This window comes from Monodelphis domestica, chromosome 3 (assembly GCF_027887165.1).
Source record: "Monodelphis domestica isolate mMonDom1 chromosome 3, mMonDom1.pri, whole genome shotgun sequence".
Lineage (NCBI taxonomy): Eukaryota > Metazoa > Chordata > Mammalia > Didelphimorphia > Didelphidae > Monodelphis > Monodelphis domestica.
In genome coordinates, this window is record NC_077229.1 from 69,166,951 (window position 1) to 69,191,722 (window position 24,772).

The 24,772-nt window shown below is 38.2% G+C and overlaps 1 protein-coding gene across 3 annotated transcripts in view; it reads right to left on the bottom strand.

The window, feature by feature from the left end:
* Nucleotides 1-36: 36 nt before the first annotated feature.
* Nucleotides 37-24,772, bottom strand: part of LOC103106400 (mucin-16-like) — a 123,382-nt gene continuing 98,646 nt past the window's right edge. For 2 of the 3 annotated variants that reach the window (XM_056820595.1, XM_056820597.1), the window contains 9 exons: nt 19,692-19,819; nt 19,500-19,567; nt 18,228-18,400; nt 17,440-17,475; nt 7,097-7,744; nt 5,040-5,167; nt 4,847-4,914; nt 3,204-3,376; nt 37-2,548 (listed from right to left, as the gene is read on the bottom strand). In XM_056820595.1, the coding sequence (XP_056676573.1) occupies nt 2,493-2,548; nt 3,204-3,376; nt 4,847-4,914; nt 5,040-5,167; nt 7,097-7,744; nt 17,440-17,475; nt 18,228-18,400; nt 19,500-19,567; nt 19,692-19,819 (1,478 nt within the window). In that variant the 3' untranslated portion in view covers nt 37-2,492. The remainder of the gene's footprint in view (nt 2,549-3,203; nt 3,377-4,846; nt 4,915-5,039; nt 5,168-7,096; nt 7,745-17,439; nt 17,476-18,227; nt 18,401-19,499; nt 19,568-19,691; nt 19,820-24,772) is intronic. The other variant, XM_056820596.1, reaches the window with a different exon arrangement.

Consider the following 24,772-nt stretch of genomic DNA (forward strand, 5'->3'; position numbering starts at 1 on the left):
ATATACATTTATTAAGTGCCTACACTAAGCCAGGCATTGCTCTAGGTATTGAAGACAGGGAGACAAAAATAAAACATTCCTTGACCTCAAAGAGCTTACATTCTATCAGAAGACTTTATCCATTGAGTCCTCATGGACTTAGAAATTTGCCTTAGAAAAGGAAAGAACATACTTCACATGTTTAAATTTTAAAACCTTCTCTTTAGTTTGTTTGATTTTTCTGAACCCCCTACCTTCTGACTTAGAATCAATAGAAAATATTGGTCACAGAAGAGTGGCATAGGCTAGCCAACTGGGGTTAAGTAATTTGCCCAGTGAAGCCCAGAGTCACACAACTAGAAAGTATCTGCAGTTAAATTTGAACACAGGATCACCTATCTCCAATCTGGCCCTCTATCCATGGAGTCACATAGCTGTCCCCCTTCTCTAGCTTTTAAAGCCCTCCACAAGTACTATCCCACTGCAGAGAGAGGCCTGTTGAATTCTGAGTGTAGACTGAAGCAGATATTTTATGTTCCTTTTTATGCTTGAATGCTGAATATAATAATATAATGTTGAAATATATTTTGCATGACTTCATATGGATAATGGGTATCACATTTTTTATCTTTTCAATGGGCAAATAGAGAATTTAGAATAGAATATAATTTTTTAAAAGAAACCTCTGCCTACTTTCCGTTCTTCAATTTCTGTTCTTCTCTTAATAAAAAGCTAACATTTCTAGTACTATGTTGAATAGTAATGATGATAATGGGCATCCTTGCTTCAGTCTTAATCTTCTTGGAAAGCCTTCTAACTTATCTCCATCATAGATGATCCTTGCTGATTGCTTTAGGTAGATATTACTTTTAATTTTGGGGAAATGCCCATTAATTCCTATCCTTTCCAGTGTTTTTTAATATGATCGAGTTTTGCATTTTGTCTCTTTATCTATTGAGATAATCCTGTGACTTTTGTTACTTTTGTTATTGATATAGTCAATTATACTGATAGTTTTCCTAATTTTTAAGCAACCTTGCATTCCTGACATAAATTCTATCTGGCCATAGTGAATGATCCTTGTGTTATATTGGTGTAGTCTCTTTGCTAGTATATATTTGATTTAAAATTTTACCTCAATATTCATATTAAGAAAATTAATTTGTACTTTACATTCTCTATATTTCATCTTCTGGACTTAGGAATGAGCACCATATTTTTGTCATAAAAAGTATTCATTAAGATTCCTTCTTTGCCTAATTTGCCAAATACTTTACACAATATTGGGATTTATTACTCTTTAAATGTTTTAAGAGAATTCCCTTGTCAATTCATCTAACCCTGGGTTTTTTTTTTCCCTAAAAGAGTTCTTTGATGGTTTGTTCAATTTATTTTTTCCAAGATGGTGTCATTTAAATATTCTATTTCATTCATTTGTTAATCTCAGCAATTTACATTTTTGTAAATATTCATTAATCCAACTAGATTGTAACTTTTCTCATATAATTGGGTAAAACAACTCCTATAATTGCCTTAATTTCCTCTGTATTGGTGGTAGATTCACTCATTTTAGATTTGATACTGATCATTTAATTTAGTACTTTCGCTTTTTAAATAAAATTAGCCAATGCTCTATTTTATTCAGTTTCTCATAAAACCAGTATATCTATACTTGGAAAGCCCTCATTTCTCCCTTTCACTTCAGAGGACCCCCATTCTTCTCTCAAGATGCAGCTCCACCTACTACTCCCTACATTAAACCATTCCTGACTGCCCTCTCAGTATATAAACTCTTTGTCACTAACTACATGGTAGTTATATTTATTCTTTGTTTTTATTCTACCTAGATTTATCTCTGGAATAGCTGTCACTCTTGTTGGAATGCAGGGTCCATGTGAGAAGAGATCATTACATTCATTGTTAGACCTAACACCTAGGAGTACATCTTTCCTGACCTCTCCCATTTCCTGCTTTATCTTCTTGGGTCCTTTAGTCTTAATTAAACCTTGCCAGGAGAGGAAGTAAACCATCACTCATTTCCTACCTATAATGCCAGAGGATAATGATGCCTAAGCAAGAGATAGGTTTGGATAGAGTGCAATTATTGAAGGAGGGAAAAAGAAAAATATTTTTAATGAAAACCATTCACCAACATTGCTGAATGAAGGCTATAGAGGAGTGGGCACAAGTCTCCCTGTAATGTTGAGAGATCACTTCTGTGTACCAGGGTTACAAAGACCACAAGGTTTGACTCTAAATACAGATCAAGAAGGTGATAGGGGTTTTCCAAGTCCCATTGGGTATTTTCCCCTTTTTGATCAATTTAGATACGCTTTTAATTAAAAAGAAAAAAACATAGGCAAATAAGTAAAGAAAATCTATACATTGGCCATATCTTACAGAATACCTCATTCTGAACCCCCAACCCACTTTTTCTCCTCTGCCCTACCATACCCCCCCTTCTCCAAAAAGTAAAGAAAATTTTCATTGCAATCTCCCATAAAATAAAGCAATTAAGAAATTAAAAACTTACTGTTTGTGGTGGTGGTTGGTATCTGATGGGTATACCCTGTAGTTGGGAAAGGGAGAAGAAAAATAAGAGAAGGAAAAAAAGAAATTTAGAGGGAAGGAGAGAAGGAGAGATGAATGGGGAGGGAAGCAAAGAAGAACTCAGGGAAACAGATGAAATGAGGTGAAAGGAGAATAGAGCATAATGGAAGAGAATAGGACAGAAGAAAAGTGATTATAAGAGAAGAGGGTAGATAGAGAAAAGAGAAGAGTGAGCAGAATGAGACAAAAGAGGAAGGAGAAAAAATAGTGATTGGTGTGGTGAGAGACATAAATATTTGATATGGTAGCTCTATCTGGGAAAAAGCTGAAAGGAGGAATGGAGAGAGGTTCTGGGACCCATAGGGTTGGTAAAATGAAATATGTTTCATCATTCAAGGCACTTCCTTATTCAATAGGAAGGGATACATGTAGTAAATTTAGTTTAAGGAGCCTAAGAAAAACCAAGCCACTTCTAATCTTTAGAAGTAACCACCCCCCGCCATGTCTTTATAGTTTGCCATTACTTTGAGAGCCAGTGCTCCCAGGAGGGGTAGGAAAAAAAACCCATGGAGACAAAGGTGGTCTAAAAGGAAAGGAGAATTTGGGGCAGGCTGGTCAATTTCTAGAAATAGAACCACTCAGAGAAACAAAGGTGCATGTTCCAATTCACTCACCATCCACATAAAGGCTTTCCTTATGTAGAATGTAGGGTCCCAGCCTTGTTTTTCCATGGGTCTGTTCACTCAGCTCCCAGTAAATCTTCTCTAGGTCCAGGACAGGGGTGGAGGAATCTTCCTGATAAGCACATTCGACATCCACTGCTGTTGCTATCCTATTCTTCATAGACCTGGAAATTGAGGATTTAGACAAGAAGTATTAAACATGGCCCTCCCTGATAGTCACTTGAACCAGACTAAAATGTAGTTCATAGTTCCTCTCTAATCTTAAACTGTTGATGATAAAATATATAAATTTGCATAGTTTTCTGAGTCAATATGTGGTGCACAAGGACTTTGATGTACAATTTAGTGACCTCTGTTTCCTTTTGAGTTTGACACCAATAGTTTAGTTAGTGAAATTTAGTTATTCAGAGAATATTTCATGAGAGAAGTGGCCTACTTTGAAAAAAAAGGTTTGGAAAGAATTATAGATTTAGAGTTGAATAGGACATGGAAGAGATCACAACTAACCTTCCCATTTTAAAGATGAAGAAATTGAGGCTAAAGGAAGTTATGTGACTTGCTGAGAATCATACCACTGGTAATTGTCTGAGAGAGAATTCTTAAATTAATTTTTATTTTAAAATAATTTTCACTGTTTCCATGCTTCATTTTATTTCCCTCCCTTCTTCAATCTCCCCTCCCAGAGCCAACAAGGCATTCCACTGCTTTGTACAAATTGTTGTCACTTGATGTACAAATTGTTATCACTTGATTCCAATTTCCATGTTTTTCTTTGGCATTTCTACTTCCATAGTTCTTTTTCTCAATGTGGTTAGCATTCTTTCCCATAAGTCCTTCAAGAGTTTCCTGGATTCTTGAATTACTACTAGTAGCAAAATCTATTACACTGAATTGTTCCACAATGGTTTACTTTCTGTATACAATGTTCTCTTGGCTCTGCTCATTTCACTCCGCATCAGTTCATTGAGTTTGAGAGAGAATTTGCACTCAGGTCTTCCTATTTGCAAGCCTAGCACTCTCATCGGACACAGTGGAATTGGCAGGGATGTGTGAATTCACTCATATCTATGTTTACAAGTGTGTATGGGGTCTGATTATTTTCAGTAATTTCTTTAGAGTAGTGGAAAGATCATTGGATTTAAAGTTAAAGGGCCTGTGTTAAAATTCTGGATTTGACAGTATCTTTGACTCTAGAAAAGTCTCCTTGGGTCTTCATTTTTCATCTGTAAATGAAGAAAGTAATCCAGATGAACTTGAAAGTCCCTTCTAGCTTATAATCTACAATTCTCTAATTCTAGAGAAAGGTAATGTTTGTAATTTCTAAGCAGTCCTTTACTAAGCACCACTTGGTACTTTATTCCTTGTATGTGGAACTATAAAGAAAAAGTAAAAACAGTTGCAACATTGTCTTTAGAAAAGTTGTGGGGAAAGGAGCTTTTCTACACATGAAAAAGGCTAGAAGGAGCCCAGAATTTTTCTAATGGCTTGTTGGTTGGGATATTTTACCCACCTCAGCTTGGGAAAGAAGGAATTACAACAGGGAAGTGGAGGAAGAACCAATCTGGACACGATCTAAGTCAGATGGGAATGTGCTAGTTCCTACTATTTGAACCATCAGCTCCCATGACTCTCACCTTAACAAAGTCAGCCTGCATCCAAAATAGTGAGGGCCAAAGCTGCTTTTTCTAAACAAGTTGTTGATCTAGAAACAAAAGGAAAGGAAGAAACTGCTGAGTGCCTGGCTAAATAAATAGCAAGCCTGGATACCCAGGGCTGAGGAAGAAAGCTTGGGAGAGAGGAGGTAGAGGAGTGGAGGTAGAGTCTCACCAGAGGTTGCAGGACATCCTCAATGGAGTTGAATTTGCTGGAGCCCCTTTGACCCATGTCTGTTGTGTAGAACAGGTTGAGGATGGTGAATTTGAGGTTGAAAACCTTCAAGTAGGGGCTCTCTGATGCTGTACAGGAGAGAAAGAGAGTCCCATGTCTGAGCCTCAGAAATGTTACATGAATGAGATAAATTGCTTTGTTAACCTTTAAATTTGATTCAAATGTTGATTGCTATAATCATTATCATTACTCTGGCACTATAAAGAACTTGTGAATTTGAAGTCAGAAAACCTGGCTTCAAATCCTTACCCTCCCATGTCCTACCTTTGGGCCTTAGTTTCCTCACATGTAAAATGAAGAGGTTTGTCCACCTTCAAGGGTAAGAATTCATTATTTGAAAAAATTTTTCAAAGAAACCTGAAAATTAATCTGACAAAAACTAGGGATGAACCAACATCTTGCCTGACTTAGAGAAATGAACTTCAAATTAGTAAGATATAAAGAGTGAAATGCTAAAAAAATGAGAGTTATGAGGAAAATTTTAACTTTCAAATTTATCAACAGGTGGACAGTTTATGATCACTTGAGGGATAGAGTATAGATAGCAAGATAAAATGAACTATGTTTTTAAGATGAAATTTAAAAGTCCCTCCTCTCCCAAACAAAATAGCTTAAGTAAAAGAATTACAAGGAATGAGGTAATAGGGTGGACCTTTGCTTCCAATTCTTCTGAAAAGAGTCTACTTTCCAGTTTACACTAATTCAAATTTGTAAGAGTAAAAGCTGAGGGTGGAGACAAGGTGGTGGAGAAGATACAAATCATCATGTGATGTCTATCAAATTACTACTTTTTGTGATCTCTGTGGTTAAAGTGGTCAAGGAAAGTTGTGAGTCTTTTTCTAAGACTTCATGTGGCTCACCATGAGCAGTCATTCCCAGGACAGCTGAACCTGCAGAGGTGACCAATTAGCCTCCAGGATGAGTGTCTGAGAACACTGGAGATTTAGAAGTGGTCAGTGTGACATGTGTGTTTCTCTTTACCACTGAACTTGGGAACTTAGGGCTAAGAAATGACTACAGGGGAAAGGGGGAGAGCATAACTGATTTTTTGCTAAAATTTAGATTTGTGGCATCAGTCCTGGGGAGAACTGATTGTCATGTTCTAGGTCATGGGGATAACCTCAGATGAGGTTACAGGAGGTGAAGAAGAGTGTGTCCTGTGCCATGTAGGGGTGGTATCTGTCCCTGTGATGGTGAGAGCCCTGGCTTGAGCTATGTTTGATAAAAGAAGGACTGTGAATGAAAACTATTGACCATGGCCATACATGAATATTATAGGAAAGGGTACAGTCTAAGGGATATAGAGTTGGGGTGGGTCCCATATCCTCTACTTGGGTCAGCCACTGAATAATGTGGTTGGAGGGGGGGAAATCCATCATGAACTCTGGGAAAGGGTGTTAATTTTTGCATCCCATAGAAAGAATTTTAGATAAATGTCAGATGACCTACTCTTGATTCCTTAAGCTTCAACACCTTCTGAATATTCTTGTTGGAACCTCCACATGGGTCTCTCTTTTAGTCCCTTAATATTATAGGCCTTATATGTGTTAGCTATTATTGATCTGTCCAGTGCAGGTATGAATGGATTGATAATAACTCTAGCCCTTGACATGTTCTCAATCCTATCCACAAAGTACCAGGAGGTGTCTTGTTGACAACTGCCAAATGAATTTGTCATCAGAATTATAAACAAAGGCTTATCTTCTCCATCCCTTAAAAGCTCCATCCTTATTATCTGTCTTTCCTGATCAATCTTCCCTGTATGGGAAGAAAATATCAGATCTAGGATTTGAACCCAGGTCCTCTGGCATGAATGCATGTTCTTTCTACTGTATCACACACCCTTCATGAGTCATTAAGGGATAAAAGGCAAGGTTGACTTCCATGGACATGTCAGACTCAGAGTCTATAACTGCGATGATTGTTTTCCTCTCTCTATTTCACTAACATATAACCCCATGTTCCAGCAGGAAAGATAATGAAGGAAGTGTTCTTACCAGTGTCTGCAATAGTGGTCATGGTAGCCCAGGTGGATATTTTATCTTTGGGAATGAGAGGGGAAGCTGAGATGTTGGGCAAACCACTTGTGGACAGAATCTCAGCCTCAGCTCCTCGACTGATTTCCATTGTGGCTGTGGACTCAGTTAGGGCCAGCCCTTCCCTTGCAGTAGCCATGGATGTGATCTCTGAAGCAGATGTGTCCAGAGAGAGAATTGGCTTTGGATCTTCTCTACTGACACTGGAAAGACTTGTGGCTGAGGAGCTTATAGACCCTGCTGGAGGCACATTGGTCCAGGAGAAGAATGTGGTTGATGCTGTGGGGTCAACGGTAGCTGGGTAGGAAGGAACACCTTCTCCTGTCCCATCCCCAGGTAGGGTGGTTGAGATCTCTGCAATGAGCATAGTTTCAGATGGGCTCATCTCCACTCCAGACCAGGCAGTTGGTGCTACCATAGTCTCTGGCAAGGCAGAGGAAGCAGGCACAGTGATTTTTTCCAAACCAGAAATACCAGATGTAGTGGTTGGGGTTGTTGTTGTTGCCAGAACAGCGTGTGTTCTTACTGCAGGGCTACAAGTTGTAGTCATTATGGTCTCTGGCTCTCTATCTGTGGTCCTTATCCTGCCCTTGCTTTCTGCACTGGGCCCTGTGACCAGAAGGGTGGATAATGGAGTTACAGCATATTTAGAACTATGGTCCATTTTCCATTAGCCTAGCAATGGAATAGTTCATCCTTGCCACCTACACTTCATGAATGTGGAAGGAATCAATCCAATTTACCTTTAGTTGATATATTCTTGTAAGGAAGAAGTTTTGTTTTGCTTGTCAGTTGCCCTCATCAATTAGATGTTACATTTTATCACTTTTAAGTCTTTCTATCTCTTTTGACTATCTCTCCCTCTTTCCCTACTGAGTTGAATGCAAGGGCACAATTCTGTGTAGGGGTTTCAGGAGAAAGTATATATGAGAATAAGTATTCAACCCTCCTTTGTCTATTCAGAGGAGAGTGAAGTTCAAGTGATGCCTGCTCCCCCAACTCCTTCCATATTTGTATATTCTTCTTCTAGAATACTTCAGTGATGAGAAATGAGTTCTACCTACTTATTCCTTATTGAATCACCAACATATTCCTTTTTTTCTTTCCCTTTTTCCACCCAACAGGAAATTGGAAGGGGTTAAATGGTTATAAAGTTGTTAATTTTTTATAGGGCCAAAAAGAATCCTCACACTTTTTTTATACGTGTGGAATGACTCATGTGAGCCCTCCACTATGAAATGATTAAATTTATCCAATTTTGTTAAAATGTCGGTTTTAATGTCATCTTTTCTGTGAAGCCATTCCTGCTACTCTCTCAATAATTTTCTTTTATTTCTAGTGATAAAATTGAAAGTAAATTCTATCAAACCTTCAAAGAAAAATCAATCCCAATATTATATAAACTATTACCAGAAATATGTAATTCTATTGAAACTATTGTTATTACAAAGTCTTGCTACCTGCACAAGGGAAAGACAAAGGAAAGAAAAGAAAATTAAAGACTATGCATACTATCTCTGCTGATACAAAAATACTAAATAAAAAATTAGCAAAATGATTACAGTTACATGTTTAAAAGATTTTCCACTCAGGGGCAGCTGGGTAGCTCAGTGAATTGAGAACCAGTCCTAGAGATGGGAGGTAAATAGCATTTTGCAAGATGAAGAGTCAGATCTATCTATCTATCTATCTATCTATCTATCTATCTATCTATGTATATATATATATATATATATATATATATATATATCTCAGAGAAATTTTAAGGGTCTGTCCAATGAAATTGGGAGTAAAATTAGGACATCTATTATCACCATTAGTGTTAGAAATAATTCTAGGAATAGAAGCTACAGTAATACTGTGAAGAGATAAGTATTTGGGGGGCTGTGATCAGTATTTGCAGATGATATGATGGCCTGCTTAAAGAACCCTACAGAATCAACTAAAATTAATTTAAGCAATTAAAATACTCAACTAAGTCATGATATATTTAAAAAAAACAGAATAATCCTCAGTTTTTGTGTTTTTCCAACAAATATCAAGCAGGAAGATATAGAAAAAGAAAACCCATTCAAAATAACTATAGAACTATAAAATAGTGTGAATCCATACATCACAAAGTAGAAGTATGTGAATAAGCTGGAGCCAAGATGGTAGATTACCAACAGCTACCCAGCTGAAGTCTCCTAATATTCAAATCCTAACAATATAAAATAACACCTCCAATCAAATTTGATAGTGGCAGAGCCAGCAAAAGGTCAAAGTGAGATATGTTTCTTTCCTAAGAAAACTTAAGAAGTTAGAAGAAGAAAGATGTGACTGAGTGGGAGTGGGACAGATCTGTCTGTAACACACAGACAGTGGCAGCCTGTTGCTAAAGGGGTCAGACATTCTTTGTTTATATTCTACCTAGATTTATCTCTGGAGTTGTTGTCACCCTTGTTAGAATACAGGGCCTGTGAGAAAGGATTATTACATTGTCATACTGGACACCTACAAGTGCATTTCTCTTATCCTCTCCCATTTTCTGCTTTATGTCCTCAGGGACCCCTTCAAGTCTTAATTAAACCTTTTCAGGGGAGGAAGTAAACCATCACTCATTTTCCATCTTCAGTGCCAGAGGATAATGAAGATTGAAGAACAGACAGGGTTCAAAAGTGTAATTATTGAAGCAGGGAAGAATGAAAACATTTTTATTGAAAACCATTGGCCATTCCTAGGGGTGGAGTGAAGATGGCGGCTTAGATGCAGAGAATGGTCAGATCTCTGAAATCCCTTCCTTACCGATCACAAACTGAACGCTCCTAGGGGACTGAAAACCAAATCTAACAAAAACACAGAGGCAAGGAACCCTCCAGCTGGACTCAATCCAAAAGGTATGCTCCCCAAAAGCCAGAATTCAAGATCACTCAGGTTCAAGGGTGAAGGCAGAAGGACAATCCATCCCAGGACCCCTCCCCCCTACTTAGAGCGCTAAGCCTCCAGCAGCAATAGGAACCTCTAGGCAGGCAAAGGGGCTTGTCTGGAGGGTGTACCTTGCAGACAGGGCTCTGCCAGGCTTACAGCGTGGAACACAGGCAGTGGGGAAGGAGCTAGAGAGGGAGCACAACAGAGCTGGCAGCCTGATCACAGAGCTGGAGACTCTCCATATTGCTCCAGCCTTCCAGGAGGTTTTGGCCTCAGACCACATCCAGCCCAATGCAGCTGAACTTAATCCCATCAAAAGTCTTCAGATGTCAGGGAAGCCCAAGCTCAAACACCCCTCCTCCACAGACTGCTGGACTTTAATCTAATCAAAAACCTCCAGAGGACAGGGAAGCTCAAAATCCAACACCCCTCCCCCACAGACTGTACAGAGAGATCTTCTGTCAAAGTTCCAAGTGGGGAGACTGACAGAAAACCCCAAAACCAAAAAAATGAGAGGAGCACAAGCACAGACAAATACCGGGAATAAAGAAGGGGTAAATATGAGCAAACAACAGAAAAAGAAGAAAGAAATCACAATAGACAGCTTCTATACAGGCAATGAACAAAGAGCAAATTGAACAGAGGAGGAGGGATCAGCAAATGATGAATCAGAAATCCCAGCGAATTGAATACAGGCTTTGAAAAAACTCAAAAAAAAATTCAAAACACAATTAAGAGAGGGCTAAAGACAATTGGTAAAAAAATTAAAAACTAAGATAAGTCATTTGGAAACAAAAAATAGTGTCTTGAAAGCCAAAATCAACCAGCTTGAAAATGAGACAAAGGAGATGAAAGATGAGGCAAAGAAGGTGAAAGATGAGGCAAAGGAGATGAGAGATGAGGCACAGAGGATGAAAGATGACCTCCAAAGAAAATCAGACCAGAAGGAGAAGGATGATCAAAAATCCAGGAATGAAATACAGTCTTTAAGAACCAGAATACAACAATTAGAATTAAGTGACCTCACAAGGTAGTAGGAAACTTAAAACAAAACCAAAAAATTAGAAAATTGAGGAAAATATGAAGCATCTCATTCACAAAACAGATAATTTAGAAAATCGTTCGAGGAGACAATTTAAGAATTATTGGTCCACCAGAAGACCATGACAAAAGAAAAAGCCTGGACACACTACTACAGGAAATTATTCAAGAAAATTACCCTGATATTCTAGAAAAAGAGGGAAAAGTGGAAATTGAAAGAATCCACAGATCACCTCCTGTACTCAATCCCCAACTGACAACACCCAGGAATGTTATAGCCAAATTCAAGAAGTATCAGACCAAAGGAAAAATATTACAAGCTGCCAAGAAGAAGTCATTCAGATACCATGGAACCACAGTAAGGAAAACACAGAATCTGGCTGCATCTACACTGAAGGACCGAAAGGCATAGAATATGATATTCTGGAAAGGAAGGGAACTAGGTCTATAACCAAGAATCAACTACTCAACAAAACTGACTATATTCTTACAGGGGAAAATATGGTCATTCAACAAAATTGAAGAATCCCAAGAATTTATAAAGAAAAGACCAAACCTGAACAGAAAATTTGATGTCCAAGCACAGAACTCAAGAGAATCATCAAAAGGTAATTTAAAAAGAGGGAAAAAAGAAAAACAAAACAATAAAAAACCCTTTTTAAAGAGACTCAATAATTTAATATGATATATATCGCTATAAGAAAAGAGGTCATTGGTAACTCTTAAAAACTGTTGTTATCACCTGGGAAGCTAGAAGAACTATTCTTAGAGGGAACAGTGACAAACTGTAAAGGATGAAATCACAAGACATAAATAGGTATATAGATATAAATACATTACATGTGTATATATGTACACAAATAAAGCTAAAAAAGAGGTTAAATAAAAGAAATGTGAAAAGAAACAAAAGGGAATGAACTGATATGTAACAAAAAAAACTCATGGCGGGGGAGGGGAGAACATCAATACACTGAAGGGTAAAAAGGTTGAAGACAGGAAATACTCAAGTCTCACATGCATTGAAATTAACCTAAAGAGGGAAGAACAATCCAATCCATTGAGGCAGAGAATAGATTTGTGCCCTATAGGGGAATAGAAGGGCAACAAACCGACTGGTAGGGAGGGAAGCAGTATAAGTGCGGGAGAGGGTGGGGGGTATTTTTAAAAAGAATGCAAAGAAAACAAGGATGGGAATAAGAAGAGAAGGGGGAAGAAAGGGAGGTAAAATAAGGGTGGGAACTAGGGGGACTGATTAAAAAGAAACATTGGTGTAGAAGGAAATAGTGAAAGAAGAAAAGGCAGGACTAGGAGTAGAAATCAAAATGCTGGGAAATACACAGCTGGTAATTATAACTCTGAATGTGAATGGAATGAAATCAACCATAAAATGCAAGCTTAGAGCAGAGTGGATTAGAATCCAAAATCCTACCATATGCTGTCTACAAGAAACACACATGAGGAAGATAGATACACATAGGGTGAAAGTAAGAGGATGGAGCCAAATATATTGGGCATCAACTGAAAAAAAGAAGGCAGGAGTCACAATCATGATATCTGACAAAGCCAAAGTAAAAATAAATCTAGTTCAAAGAGATAGGAAAGGTAATTACATCCTGATAAAAGGCAGTAGAGATAATGAGGAAATATCAGTACTCAACATGTCTGCACCAAATGGTATAGCATCCAAATTTCTAAAGGAGAAACTAGTGGAGCTCAAGGATGAAATAGATAGAAAAACTATATTACTGGGAGACCTGAACCTTCTCCTATGAGAACCAAATAAATCAAACCAAAAAATAAATAAGAAAGAAGTAAGAGAATTGAATGAAATCTTAGAAAAATTAGAGTTGGTAGAAATGTGGAGAAAAATAAATAGGGACAAAAAAGAATAAACCTTCTTTTCCGCAGCACATGGTACATTCACAAAAATTGACCATGTATTATGGCATAAAAACATTGCAAACAAGTGCAAAAGAGTAGAAATAATAAAAACAACCTTTTCAGATCACAATGCAATGAAAATAATAATTAGTAAGGGTACATGGAGAAGTAAATAAAAAATTGATTGGAAATTAAACAATACAATTCTCCAAAATCAAAGAACAAATCATAGAAACAATAATTTCATTGAAGAAAATGACAATGATGAGCCATCCTTTCAAAACCTATGGGATATAGCCAAGGAAGTACTCAGGGGGAAATTTATATCCTTGAGTTCATACATTAACTAATTAGGGAGGGCAGAGCTCAATGGATTGGGCATGCAAATTAAAAAACTAGAAAGTGAACAAATTAAAAATCCTCAGATGAAGACTAAATTAGAGATCCTAAAAATCAAAGGAAAAATTAATAAAATTGAAATTCAAAGAACTATTGATTTAATAAATAAGACTAGTAGCTGGTACTTTGAAAAAACAAACAAAATAGACAAAATACTGGCCAGTCTAATTAAAAAAAGGAAAGAAGAAAACCCAATTGACAATATCCAAGATGAAAAAAGAGACCTCACCTCTAATGAAGAAGAAATTAAGGCAATCATTAAAAAAGTTATGCCCAATTATATGGCAACAAATATGGCAGTCTAGGTGAAAAGGATGAATACTTACAAAAAAAATTGCCTAGCCTAACAGAGGAAGACATAGATTACCTAAACAACCCATTATCAGAAAAAGAAATTGAATAAGCCTTCAAAGAACTCCCTAAGAAAAAATCCCTAGGTCCAGATGGATTCACAAATAAATTCTATCAAACATTCAAAGAACAACTAATCCTATTATTATACAAACTATTTGACAAAATAAGCAAAGAAGGAGTTCTACCAAATTCATTTTATGACACAAATATGGTACTGATCCCCAAAACAGGCAGGTCAAAAACAGAGAAAGAAAACTATAGACCAATCTCCCTAATGAATATAGATGCAAAAATCTTAAATAGGATACTAGCAAAAAGACTCCAGCAAATCATTGTAATGGTGAAAATCACCTTTAAAGATTGTTATAATATTAATTTATTGTTGCCAAGGAATTTACTTATGAAATTCCTAAAATGAAACACTCAAGTCAGAATGGAGTTATGGTGGTTTAATCACAATGGGACTAAGAAAAAGGAGAGGGAGAGAAGGAGAAGGGAGAAAAGGGAAAAAGTTTAACTCAACCCTCTGGCAGAGCCAGAGGGAGTTTAGGCCCAAAGGGCCAAGGTAGAGAAGAGAATCAGTCCTTGACTCACATGACCAATCTGAAGGAAAGCTGTCTGCCAGCCTCCTCTCTGCTAGAGCTCCTAGCAACAACTGCCACCTAGACCAGTCCACAGGAAGTCAGCGAATTCCTGAGGCTGTTCCCTACCTTATTTCCTGTGCCTCACAAGGGCCAATGGTGGCTCAAGCTTGGCTTAGGACAGTCCAGGTGAGCAATCAGTTATTTCTGATTTGTCATTGACTATCACATGCCCATGTAGTGTGGGTGTGCACAATCTTGGGTGCTAGAATAAGCAAGATGGAGATTTTAAAATTCACATTATCACAAGGGTTATTCACTATGACCAGGTAGGATCCAAACCAGGAATTCAAGGATGGTTCAATATTAGGAAAACCATCCACATAATTGACCATATTAACAAGCAAACTGACAAAAATCACATGATTATCTCAATAGATGCAGAAAAAGCCTTTGATAAAACACAACATCCATTCCTATTGGAAACACTAGAAAGTATAGGAATAGAAGAGCCTTTCATAAAAATAATAAGAAGTATATATCTAAAACCATCAGCAAACATCATCTGCAATGGGGAAAAAATAGAAGCCTTCCCAATAAGATCAGGAGTGAAACAAGGATGCCCATTATCACCTCTATTATTTTAACATTGTACTAGAAGCAGTAGCAATTAGAGAAGAAAAAGAAATTGAAGGTATTAAAACTGGCAATGAGAAGACCAAGCTATCAGTCTTTGCAGATGATATGATGGTGTACTTAAAGAATCCTAGAGAATCAACCAAAAATCTGGTAACAATACTCAACAACTTTAGCAAAGTCGCAGGATACAAAAAATAAACCCGCATGAGTCATCAGCATTTCTATATATCTCCAACCCATTTCAGCAGCAAGAATTAAAAAGAGAAATTTCATTTAAAATTTCTCTAGACAATATAAAATACTTAGGAATCTATCTGCTGAGACAAACACAGAACTATATGAACACAACTACAAAACACTCTCCACATAAGTAAAACTAGATGTAAGCAATTGGAAAAATATTGATTGTTCATAGGTGGGAAGAGCTAACATAATAAAAATGACAATCCTGCCCAAATTAGCTTACTTGTTTAGCACCATACACATTGGACTAACAAAAAAAAATTTTACTGAATTATGAAAAACCATAACAAGGTTCATTTGGAAGAACAAAAGGTCAAGGGTATCCAGGGAAATCATGAAAAAAAAATGCAAAGGAAGGAGGACTTGCAGTCCCAGATCTCAAACTATACTATAAAGCAGTGGTCATCAAAACACTTTGATACTGGTTTTGAGACAGAAAGGAAAATCAGTGGAATAGACTAGGGGCAAATGACCTCAGCAAGACAGTCTATGATAAGCCCAAAGATCCCAGTTTTGGGGACCAAAACCCACTATTTGATAAAAAAAACTGCTGGGAAAATTGGAAGACAGTATGGGAGAGATTAGGTTTGGATAAACATCTCACACCCTACACCAAGATAAACTGAGAATGGGTGAATGACCTGAATATAAAGAAGAAAACTAGAAGCAAATCAGGTGAACACAGAATAGTATACTTGCCAGATCTTTGGGAAAGGAAAGACTTTAAAACCAAGCAAGAACATTAAAAAATCACGAAATATAAAATCAATAATTTTGGTTACATCAAATTAAAAAGTTTTTGTACCAACAAAATGAATGCATCCAAAATTCGAAGGGAAGCAACCAACTGTGGGAAACAATCTTCATTACAAAAACCTCTGACAAAGGTCTAATTACTCAAATTTATAAAGAGCTAAACCAATTTTACAAAAAATCAAGCCATCCTCTCCAATTGATAAATGGGCAAGGGACACGAATAGGCAATTTTCAGTTAAAGAATTCAAAAGTATTAATAAGCACATGAAAAAGTGCTCTTAATCTCTAATAATCAGAGAAATGCAAATCAAAACAACTCTGAGTTATTGCCTCACACTAGCAGATTGGCTAACATGATAGTAAAGGAAAGTAATGAATGCTGGAGGGGGTGTGGCAAAGCTGGGACATTAATGTATTGCTGGTGGAGTTGTGAATTGATCCAACATTTCTTAGGGCAATTTAGAACTAAGCCGAAAGGGTGCTAAAAGACTGTCTGCCCTTTGATCCAGCCATAGCACTGCTGGATTTGTACCCAAAGAGATAAGGAAAAAGACTTATGCAAAAATATTCATAGCTGCGAGGGGATGCCCTCCAATTGGGGAATGGCTGAACAAATTATGGTATATGTTGGTGATGGAATAATATTGTGCTAAAAGGAATAATAAAGTGGAGGAATTCCATGGGGACTGAAACAACCTCCAGGAATTGATGCAGAGTGAGAGGAGCAGAACCAGGAAAACATTGTACCCAAAGACTAATACACTGTGGTAAAATCGAATGTAATGGACTTCACAGTGATCCTAAACAACTTGGAGGAATCTATAAAAAAAAAAAAAACCACTATCCACATTCAGAGGAAACACTGTGGGAGTAAAACCACTGAAGAAAAACAACTGTTTGAATACATGGGTCAAAGGGATATGGTTGGGCGTGTAGACTCTAAATGAACATCCTAGTGCAAACAATAACATGGAAATAGGTTCTGATTAAGGACATAAGTAATACCCAATGAAATTGCAAGTCTGTTGCAGGAAGGGTGGGTGGAGGGGAGGGAGGGAAATGAAGTGAGTATTGTAACCAAAAAAAAATTAAATTAAATTAAATAAAAAAAAGAAAACCATTAGATAATATTACTGAATGAAGATTATACAGGAAGGGCACAAGACTCCCTGAAATGCTTGGAGATGCCTTCTGTGTACCAGGGTTAAATAGAACACAAGCTTTGGCTCTAAATATTGAATAAGAAGGGGATAGGGGTAACCTGCTTTCCAAGTCCTATTGGGTTAATTTTTACCTTTTTGAACAATTTAGATATGTTTTGAGTAGCAAAATAACCCCTATAGATATATGAATAAAGTGGCCATTTCTAACAGCATACCTTATTCTGAACCCCCAAACTCATTTTCCCCTCTGCCCTATTCCCCTCCTTCCAAAAAAAAGGCAAAATATATTTTTCATTGTAATATCCCAGAAAATAGAGAAATTAAGAAATTGAAAACTCACTGTTTGTGGAGAGGGTTGGCATCTGGGGGTTATACCCTGTAGTTGGGGAGGGGAGAAGAAAAAGAGAAGGAAGAAAGAAATTAGGAGAGGAGGAGAGATTAAGGGGAGGGAAGAGAAGAAGAAGGGAGGGAAGCAGGCAGGGAAACAGAGATGAAAGGAGGGGAGAGCCGAGGAGAACAGAACAGAATGAAAGAAAATAGGACAGAATAGAAGTGAAGACAAGAGGAGAGGGAAATAGAGAAAAGAGAAGAATAAAAAAAGAAAAAAGATGAAGGAGAAATGATATGAGAAGGAAAAGTAATGGTTGAGGCAAGAAGAGAGAGAGGAGCAGAGAGAAGAGAGAGAGAGAGAGAGAGAGAGAGAGAGAGAGAGAGAGAGAGAGAGAGAGAGAGAGAGAGAGAGAGAGAGAGAGAGAGAGAACACATAAATCTTTTGGTATCTGGGAAAACGTTGAAGCAATGGAGAGGTGTTCTGGGGCCCACATAGTTGGTAAAATGGCACTTTATTATTCAAAGCACTTCCTCAATCAAGAGGAAGGGAGATTGATGGCATACATCTTTGTTTAAGGAGCCTAAGAAAAATCGAGCCACTTATGATTTTTAGAAGTAAACCCCCACATATCTGTATTTGTCACCACTTTGTGGGCCAGCCTCCCAGGAGGGATAGAAAAAAACCATGAAGATGAAGGTGGTCTAAAAGTAAAGAAGAATTTAGGGTAGGTGAGTTGTTTTCTGGAAATGGAACCACCTAGAAAAATAAAGATGTATGTCCGAATTTGGGCTACTCACCGTCCACATAGAGGCTTTCATTATCTAGAATATAAGATCCCAACTTTGTTATTCCATTAGTCTGTTGACTCAGCTCTTGGTAAATCTTCTTTTTGTCCAAGACAGGGATGGATAAAACTTCCTGATAAGAACATATAACCTCCACTCCTGTTGCTTTCCCATTATTCATAGACCTAGAAATTGAGGATTTAGGCAAGAGATATCAAAACATGGCCCTTCCTGAAAAATCACCTGAACAAGACTAAAGTGTAGGAGTTCCTCTCTAATTTTAAAGTGTTCATGATGAAATATATAACTATGCATAGTTTTCTGAGTCAATATGCAGGGGACAGGGATGTTGATGTACAATTTAGTGGCCTCTGTTTCCTTTTGAATTTGACACCAGTAGTTTAATTAACAAAATTTAGTTATTCAGAAAACACTCTTGAAAGAAGTGGCCCACTTTGAACAATGGTTTGGAGAGAATTGTAGTTTGAGAGCTGAAAATGACACTGGAAAATATCAAAACCAACCTTCTCGTTTTAAAGATGAAGAAATTGAGGCAAAGACAAGTTATGTGACTTGCTGAGGATCACACAGCTGCTAAGAGTCTCAGAGAGAACTTGAACTAAGGTCTTCCTGATTGCAAGCTCAGCACTCTGATCTGCTGCAATGAAATTGGCAGTGCTGTGTAAATTCACTCACATCTATGTTTACAAGTGTGTATGGGATCATATTACTTTCAGTAGTTTCTTTAGAGTAGTAGAAAGACCACCAGATTTAAAATCAAAGGGACTGTGTGTTCAAATTCTGGATCTGACAGTATCTATGATCTTGGAAAAGTCACTGGAATCTCCTTGGGTCTTTGTTATTTCATCTGTAAATGAAGAGAGTGGTTCATGTCCTCTATTATCTCTTTAAGCTTCCATTCTATAATCCTATGATTCTAGAGACAGTGAATGTTGATATGGTCTAATCAATTATTTTCTAAGAACTCTGTTGGTGCCTCCTATGTTATTTCTTTCATGTGGAGTTATAAAGTTAAAGTGATTAGAGTAACAACCTTGTCTTTGGAAGACTTATGGGAAAAGAAGTTTTTCTCCACCAGGGAAAGGGTAGAAGGTGCCCACAATATTTCTAATGGCTTGTTGGTTGGGGGGGGGTTGTTAATCCTTTACAGCTTGGAAAAGAAGGAATTGTTATTGGGAAGAAGAAGCAGCCTGTGTATGATCTTTGTCAAATGGGAATGTTATTGTCCCTGCTATTTGAGCTGATGGCTTTCAAGATTCTCACCTCAGCAAGGTCACACTGCATCCAGAATACTGAGAGCCAAGGCTGCTTCTTTCAAACAATACCTTGAACTGGAAACAAAAAGAGAGAAGGGAACTTCTGAGTACCTGGCTAGAGGAAGTCTGTATACCCAGGGATGAGGAAGGCAGCATGGAAGCAAGGAGGAAGAGGGGGACTGGGGAGGGCGGGTCTCACCAGGTGCTGCAGGATAAATTCAGTAGCACGGAATGTGTTGGAACGCCTTTGACTCATCGTTGTTGTGTAAAACATGTTGGTGATGGTGAAATTGAGGGTGAAGGTCTTCAAGTTGGAGCTCCCTGCTGCTGTACAGAAGGGAAAGATACCCAATTGTCTGAGCCTTACAAATGTTATTCAAATGAGAGAAAATGCTTTGTAAATCTTGAAGATCTCTTAAATGCTAGTTATTGTGGTGACAATTATCATGATTATGACCATTATTCCAGGTGGCCCTGTTCTAGTTCTTCCTCAGAGGAAAACTGAGGATACCTCTACTATACTTTTTTCTGGCAGTATTAAAAATTGTGGACTTGGGAGTCAGAAGACTTGTGTTCAAATCATGGCCCTGCCATATCCTATGTTTTTGCCTTAGTTTCCTCACATGTAAAATGAGGTTAATCCAGTTTCAAGAGTAAGAACTCATTACTTGACAAAAATTGCTTGTAATACTGAAAATTAGTCCAAGAGAAACTAGGGATAGACTGATATCTTGCTTGGCATAACAAAGTAAACTCCAAATGGGTATATAAGTTAGCTACCTAAAAGGTGATATAAAGAAATGAAAGTTATCAGGAAAATTCTATCTTTCATTTTAATGGACAGAGGGACAGTTCATGTTCACATGAGGGATAGATAGGACAGCAAGTTTAAATGGACCACATGTTGCAAATTTAAAATTAGTTTTTTTCCTCCAAAACAAAACCAATGTAAGTAAAATGAGAAGGGAATCGGGTTACTGGAGTGAAAAAATCTTTGCTTCATATTCTTCTGATAAGGGTCTCATTTCCAATTTCCAATAATTCAAATTTATAAGAATAGAAGCCAAGGGCAGAGTCAAGATGGTGGAGAAGATACACATCCCTCATCTGATCTCTATCAAATTGTACCCAAAAACCTGATACAATGTCCTAAAATGAATTCTGGAAGAGTATATCACACAAAAAAAAGACAAACAAATGATTTTCCAGCACAAAATGACTTTGAAGACCTGCAGGACAGATGATGTGTACAGAGGTGGAGGTGGAAGTAGAGCACAGTGCACTAGGACAGACCGCATCAAGCCAAAAGGACTTGTCCACAACTGAAACAACAGGAAAGGCTTCTGGAGCATTCATCCCCAGTCAATAAGGGGGTGAGAGATCAGACAGTTGCTCAGAAGGAGATTACAAGAATCCCTTTGCTGACAATGAAGGCAATTCTCCTGTTGCATTGCTCATATTCAGAAACTGATCCCTGTCTGTGGGGGAGATCTCAAGGTGGAGGAGTGCTAGCAGACAGGAGTGCTTGTAGCCCCAGGAGTGGGGTTTGGGAGCAGCACTCTCCCTGGTCACAGTTCAAAGTGGGGGGAAATGGCTGGGGTTACTCAGAAACCAGAATTTAGATCAGAAGACCATTAAAAACACCTTTGTTTGGACTTCCGGTTAAGATGGCGGCTTAGAGAAAGCTGAAGTTCAGATCTCCGGAAAACCCTTCCCGACCGATCTCAAACTAGAAGCTCCTAAGGCGCCGAAATTCAAAACGATCAACAGCACAGACCCTGGGAACCCTCCTCCTGGACCTGGACCCGGTTCAAAAGGTACGGCTCCCCTCAAAAGCCAGAACCCGAGATCCCTCGGACCTCAGGGGTAGGAGCGCAGAGTCCAAGGCTCCCGGAAGCGGCAGCCGCGCTGGGCTCAGAGAGCAGGGTCTGAGGAACAACAACCCTCAGGGTCTTCTACCCAAGTCCCAGTCCGGGTGAAAGTTACTGCCTGGGGCTTCCGCTGCAGAGAGCCTGTCGGTCCGGGTGAAAGTTACTGCCTGGGGCCTCCGCTGCAAAGAGCTGGTCAAAACAACAGCAACCCTCAGGGCGGGCAAGACAGCCTCATGGGCTAGATCCTGCTATCCAAGTCTCAGTGAAAGTCTGTGCTCTCGGAGCTTGGGGAAGCTGCAGCCCATCCCCCCCGCAGGCCGACGAAACAGCCTCACGGCCAGGGATTCTGAAGGCAACTTCCGGAAATCGAGCCAGGGGGAGAGTGTGGCCTCGTGGTCCGACCCTTCCATTCCAGTTCCAGTGAGGCATATTCAGTTTAACCCAGGGAACGCTCATAGAACCAACATCTGCCCAGGACTAAAGCCTCTGATCACCAGACAAAGACAAGAAAAGCCAATCCTCCACGTTCAGAGATGACAAACTCCACAGAAGCACAGAAGCCCCAAAATACCAAGAAAAATAAGAAGAAAGGGGCGACTCTGGACACATTCTATGGAGCCAAAATACAAAATACAGAGCAGATAGAAGAAGATATACAAGAAAATTCTCCAAAATCTTCCAAAGGAAATAGAAACTCTCCACAAACCCATGAAGAATTTGAATCAGAAAGGACCAAAAAGATGGAAGCCCTCTGGGAGGAAAAGTGGGAAATGATGCAAAAGAAATTCACGCATCTACAAAACCAGTTTGACCAAACTGTAAAAGAAAACCAGGCTTTAAAGCAAGAACTAATAAAGCAGAGCCAAAACACCAAGAAATTAGAAGAGAACATAAAATATCTCACCGACAAGGTGATAGATCTGGAAAACAGGGGGAGAAGAGAAAATTTAAGAATAATTGGACTCCCAGAAAAGCCAGAAATAAACACCAAACTGGACATGGTGATACAAGATATAATCAAAGAAAATTGCCCAGAGATTCTAGAACAAGGGGGCAATACATCCACTGACAGAGCTCACAGAACACCTTCTACACTAAACCCCCAAAAGACAACTCCCAGGAATGTAATTGCCAAATTCCAAAGCTATCAAACAAAAGAAAAAATCCTACAGGAAGCCAGAAAAAGACAATTTAGATATAAAGGAATGCCAATCAGGGTCACACAAGACCTTGCAAGTTCTACTCTGAATGATCGTAAGGCATGGAACATGATCTTTAGAAAGGCAAGAGAGCTGGGTCTCCAACCAAGAATCAGCTACCCAGCAAAACTGACTATATACTTCCAAGGGAAAGTATGGGCATTCAACAAAATAGAAGACTTCCAACTTTTTGCAAAGAAAAGACCAGAGCTCTGTGGAAAGTTTGATACCGAAAATCAAAGAGCAAGGAATACCTGAAAAGGTAAATATTAAGGAAAGGGGAAAAATGTTATCTTCTTTTACTCAAACTCTCTTCTATAAGGACTACATTTATATCAACCTATGTATACTAATATGTGGGGAAAATGTAATGTATAAATAGGGGGTAAAGAAAGACCAAATAGAATAATGGTTCTCACACAAAGATTCACAGGGGAAGGGGAGGGGAAGAAAACTCCTATAAGAAGGAGAGGAAGAGAGGGGGGGGGTTTACTTAAACCTCAATCTCAGGGAAATCAACTCTGAGAGGGAAAAACATCCAGATCCATTGGGATCTTGAATTCTATCTTACCCAACAAGGGTAAGGAGAAGGGAAAACCAAGGGGGGGAGGGGGAGAGGGAGAACAAAAAGGGAGGGAAAGAGAGGGGGGAGGGGGAGGGAACAAAAAGGGAGGGACTAAAAAGGGAAACATCAAGGGAGGGGACAAGGGGGACTGATTCAAAGTAAATCACTGGACTAAAAGGTAGAGCCAAAGAAGAAAAGGTTAGAATTAGGGAAGGCAATCAAAATGCCAGGGAGTCCACAAATGACAATCATAACTTTGAACGTGAATGGGATGAACTCACCCATAAAACGTAGACGAATAGCAGAATGGATTAGAATCCAAAACCCTACCATATGTTGTCTTCAAGAAACACACATGAGGCGGGTTGACAGCCACAAGGTCAGAATTAAAGGATGGAGTAAGACCTTCTGGGCCTCAACTGATAGAAAGAAGGCAGGAGTGGTAATCATGATATCTGATAAAGCCAATGCAAAAATAGACCTGATCAAAAGGGATAGGGAAGGTAATTATATTTTGTTAAAAGGGACTCTAGACAATGAGGAAATATCATTAATCAACATGTATGCACCAAATAATATAGCACCCAAATTTCTAATGGAGAAACTAGGAGAATTGAAGGAAGAAATAGACAATAAAACCATACTAGTGGGAGACTTAAACCAACCGTTATCAAATTTAGATAAATCAAATCAAAAAATAAATAAGAAAGAGGTAAAAGAAGTGAATGAAATCTTAGAAAAATTAGAATTAATAGACATATGGAGAAAAATAAATAGGGATAAAAAGGAATACACCTTCTTCTCAGCACCACATGGCACATTCACAAAAATTGACCATACATTAGGTCACAGAAACATAGCACACAAATGCAAAAAAGCAGAAATAATGAATGCAGCCTTCTCAGATCACAAGGCAATAAAAATAATGATTAGTAATGGTACATGGAAAACCAAATCTAAAACCAATTGGAAATTAAACAATATGATACTCCAAAACCGTATAGCTAAAGAAGAAATCATAGAAACAATTAATAATTTCATCAAGGAAAATGACAATGGCGAAACATCCTTTCAAACCTTTTGGGATGCAGCCAAAGCGGTAATCAGAGGCAAATTCATATCCCTGAAAGCTCATATTAACAAACAAGGGAGAGCAGAGATCAATCAATTGGAAATGCAATTGAAAAAACTCGAAAGCGATCAAATTAAAAACCCCCAGCAGAAAACCAAATTTGAAATCCTAAAAATTAAGGGAGAAATTAATAAAATCGAAAGTGATAGAACTATTGATTTAATAAATAAGACAAGAAGCTGGTACTTTGAAAAAACAAACAAAATAGACAAAGTACTGGTCAATCTAATTAAAAAAAGGAAGGAAGAAAAGCAAATTCACAGCATTAAAGATGAAAAGGGGGACAGCACCTCCAATGAGGAGGAAATTAAGGCAATCATTAGAAATTACTTTGCCCAATTATATGCCAATAAATACACCAATTTAGGAGAAATGGATGAATATATACAAAAATACAAACTGCCTAGACTAACAGAAGAGGAAATAGAATTCTTAAATAATCCCATATCAGAAATTGAAATCCATCAAGCCATCAAAGAACTTCCTAAGAAAAAATCCCCAGGGCCTGATGGA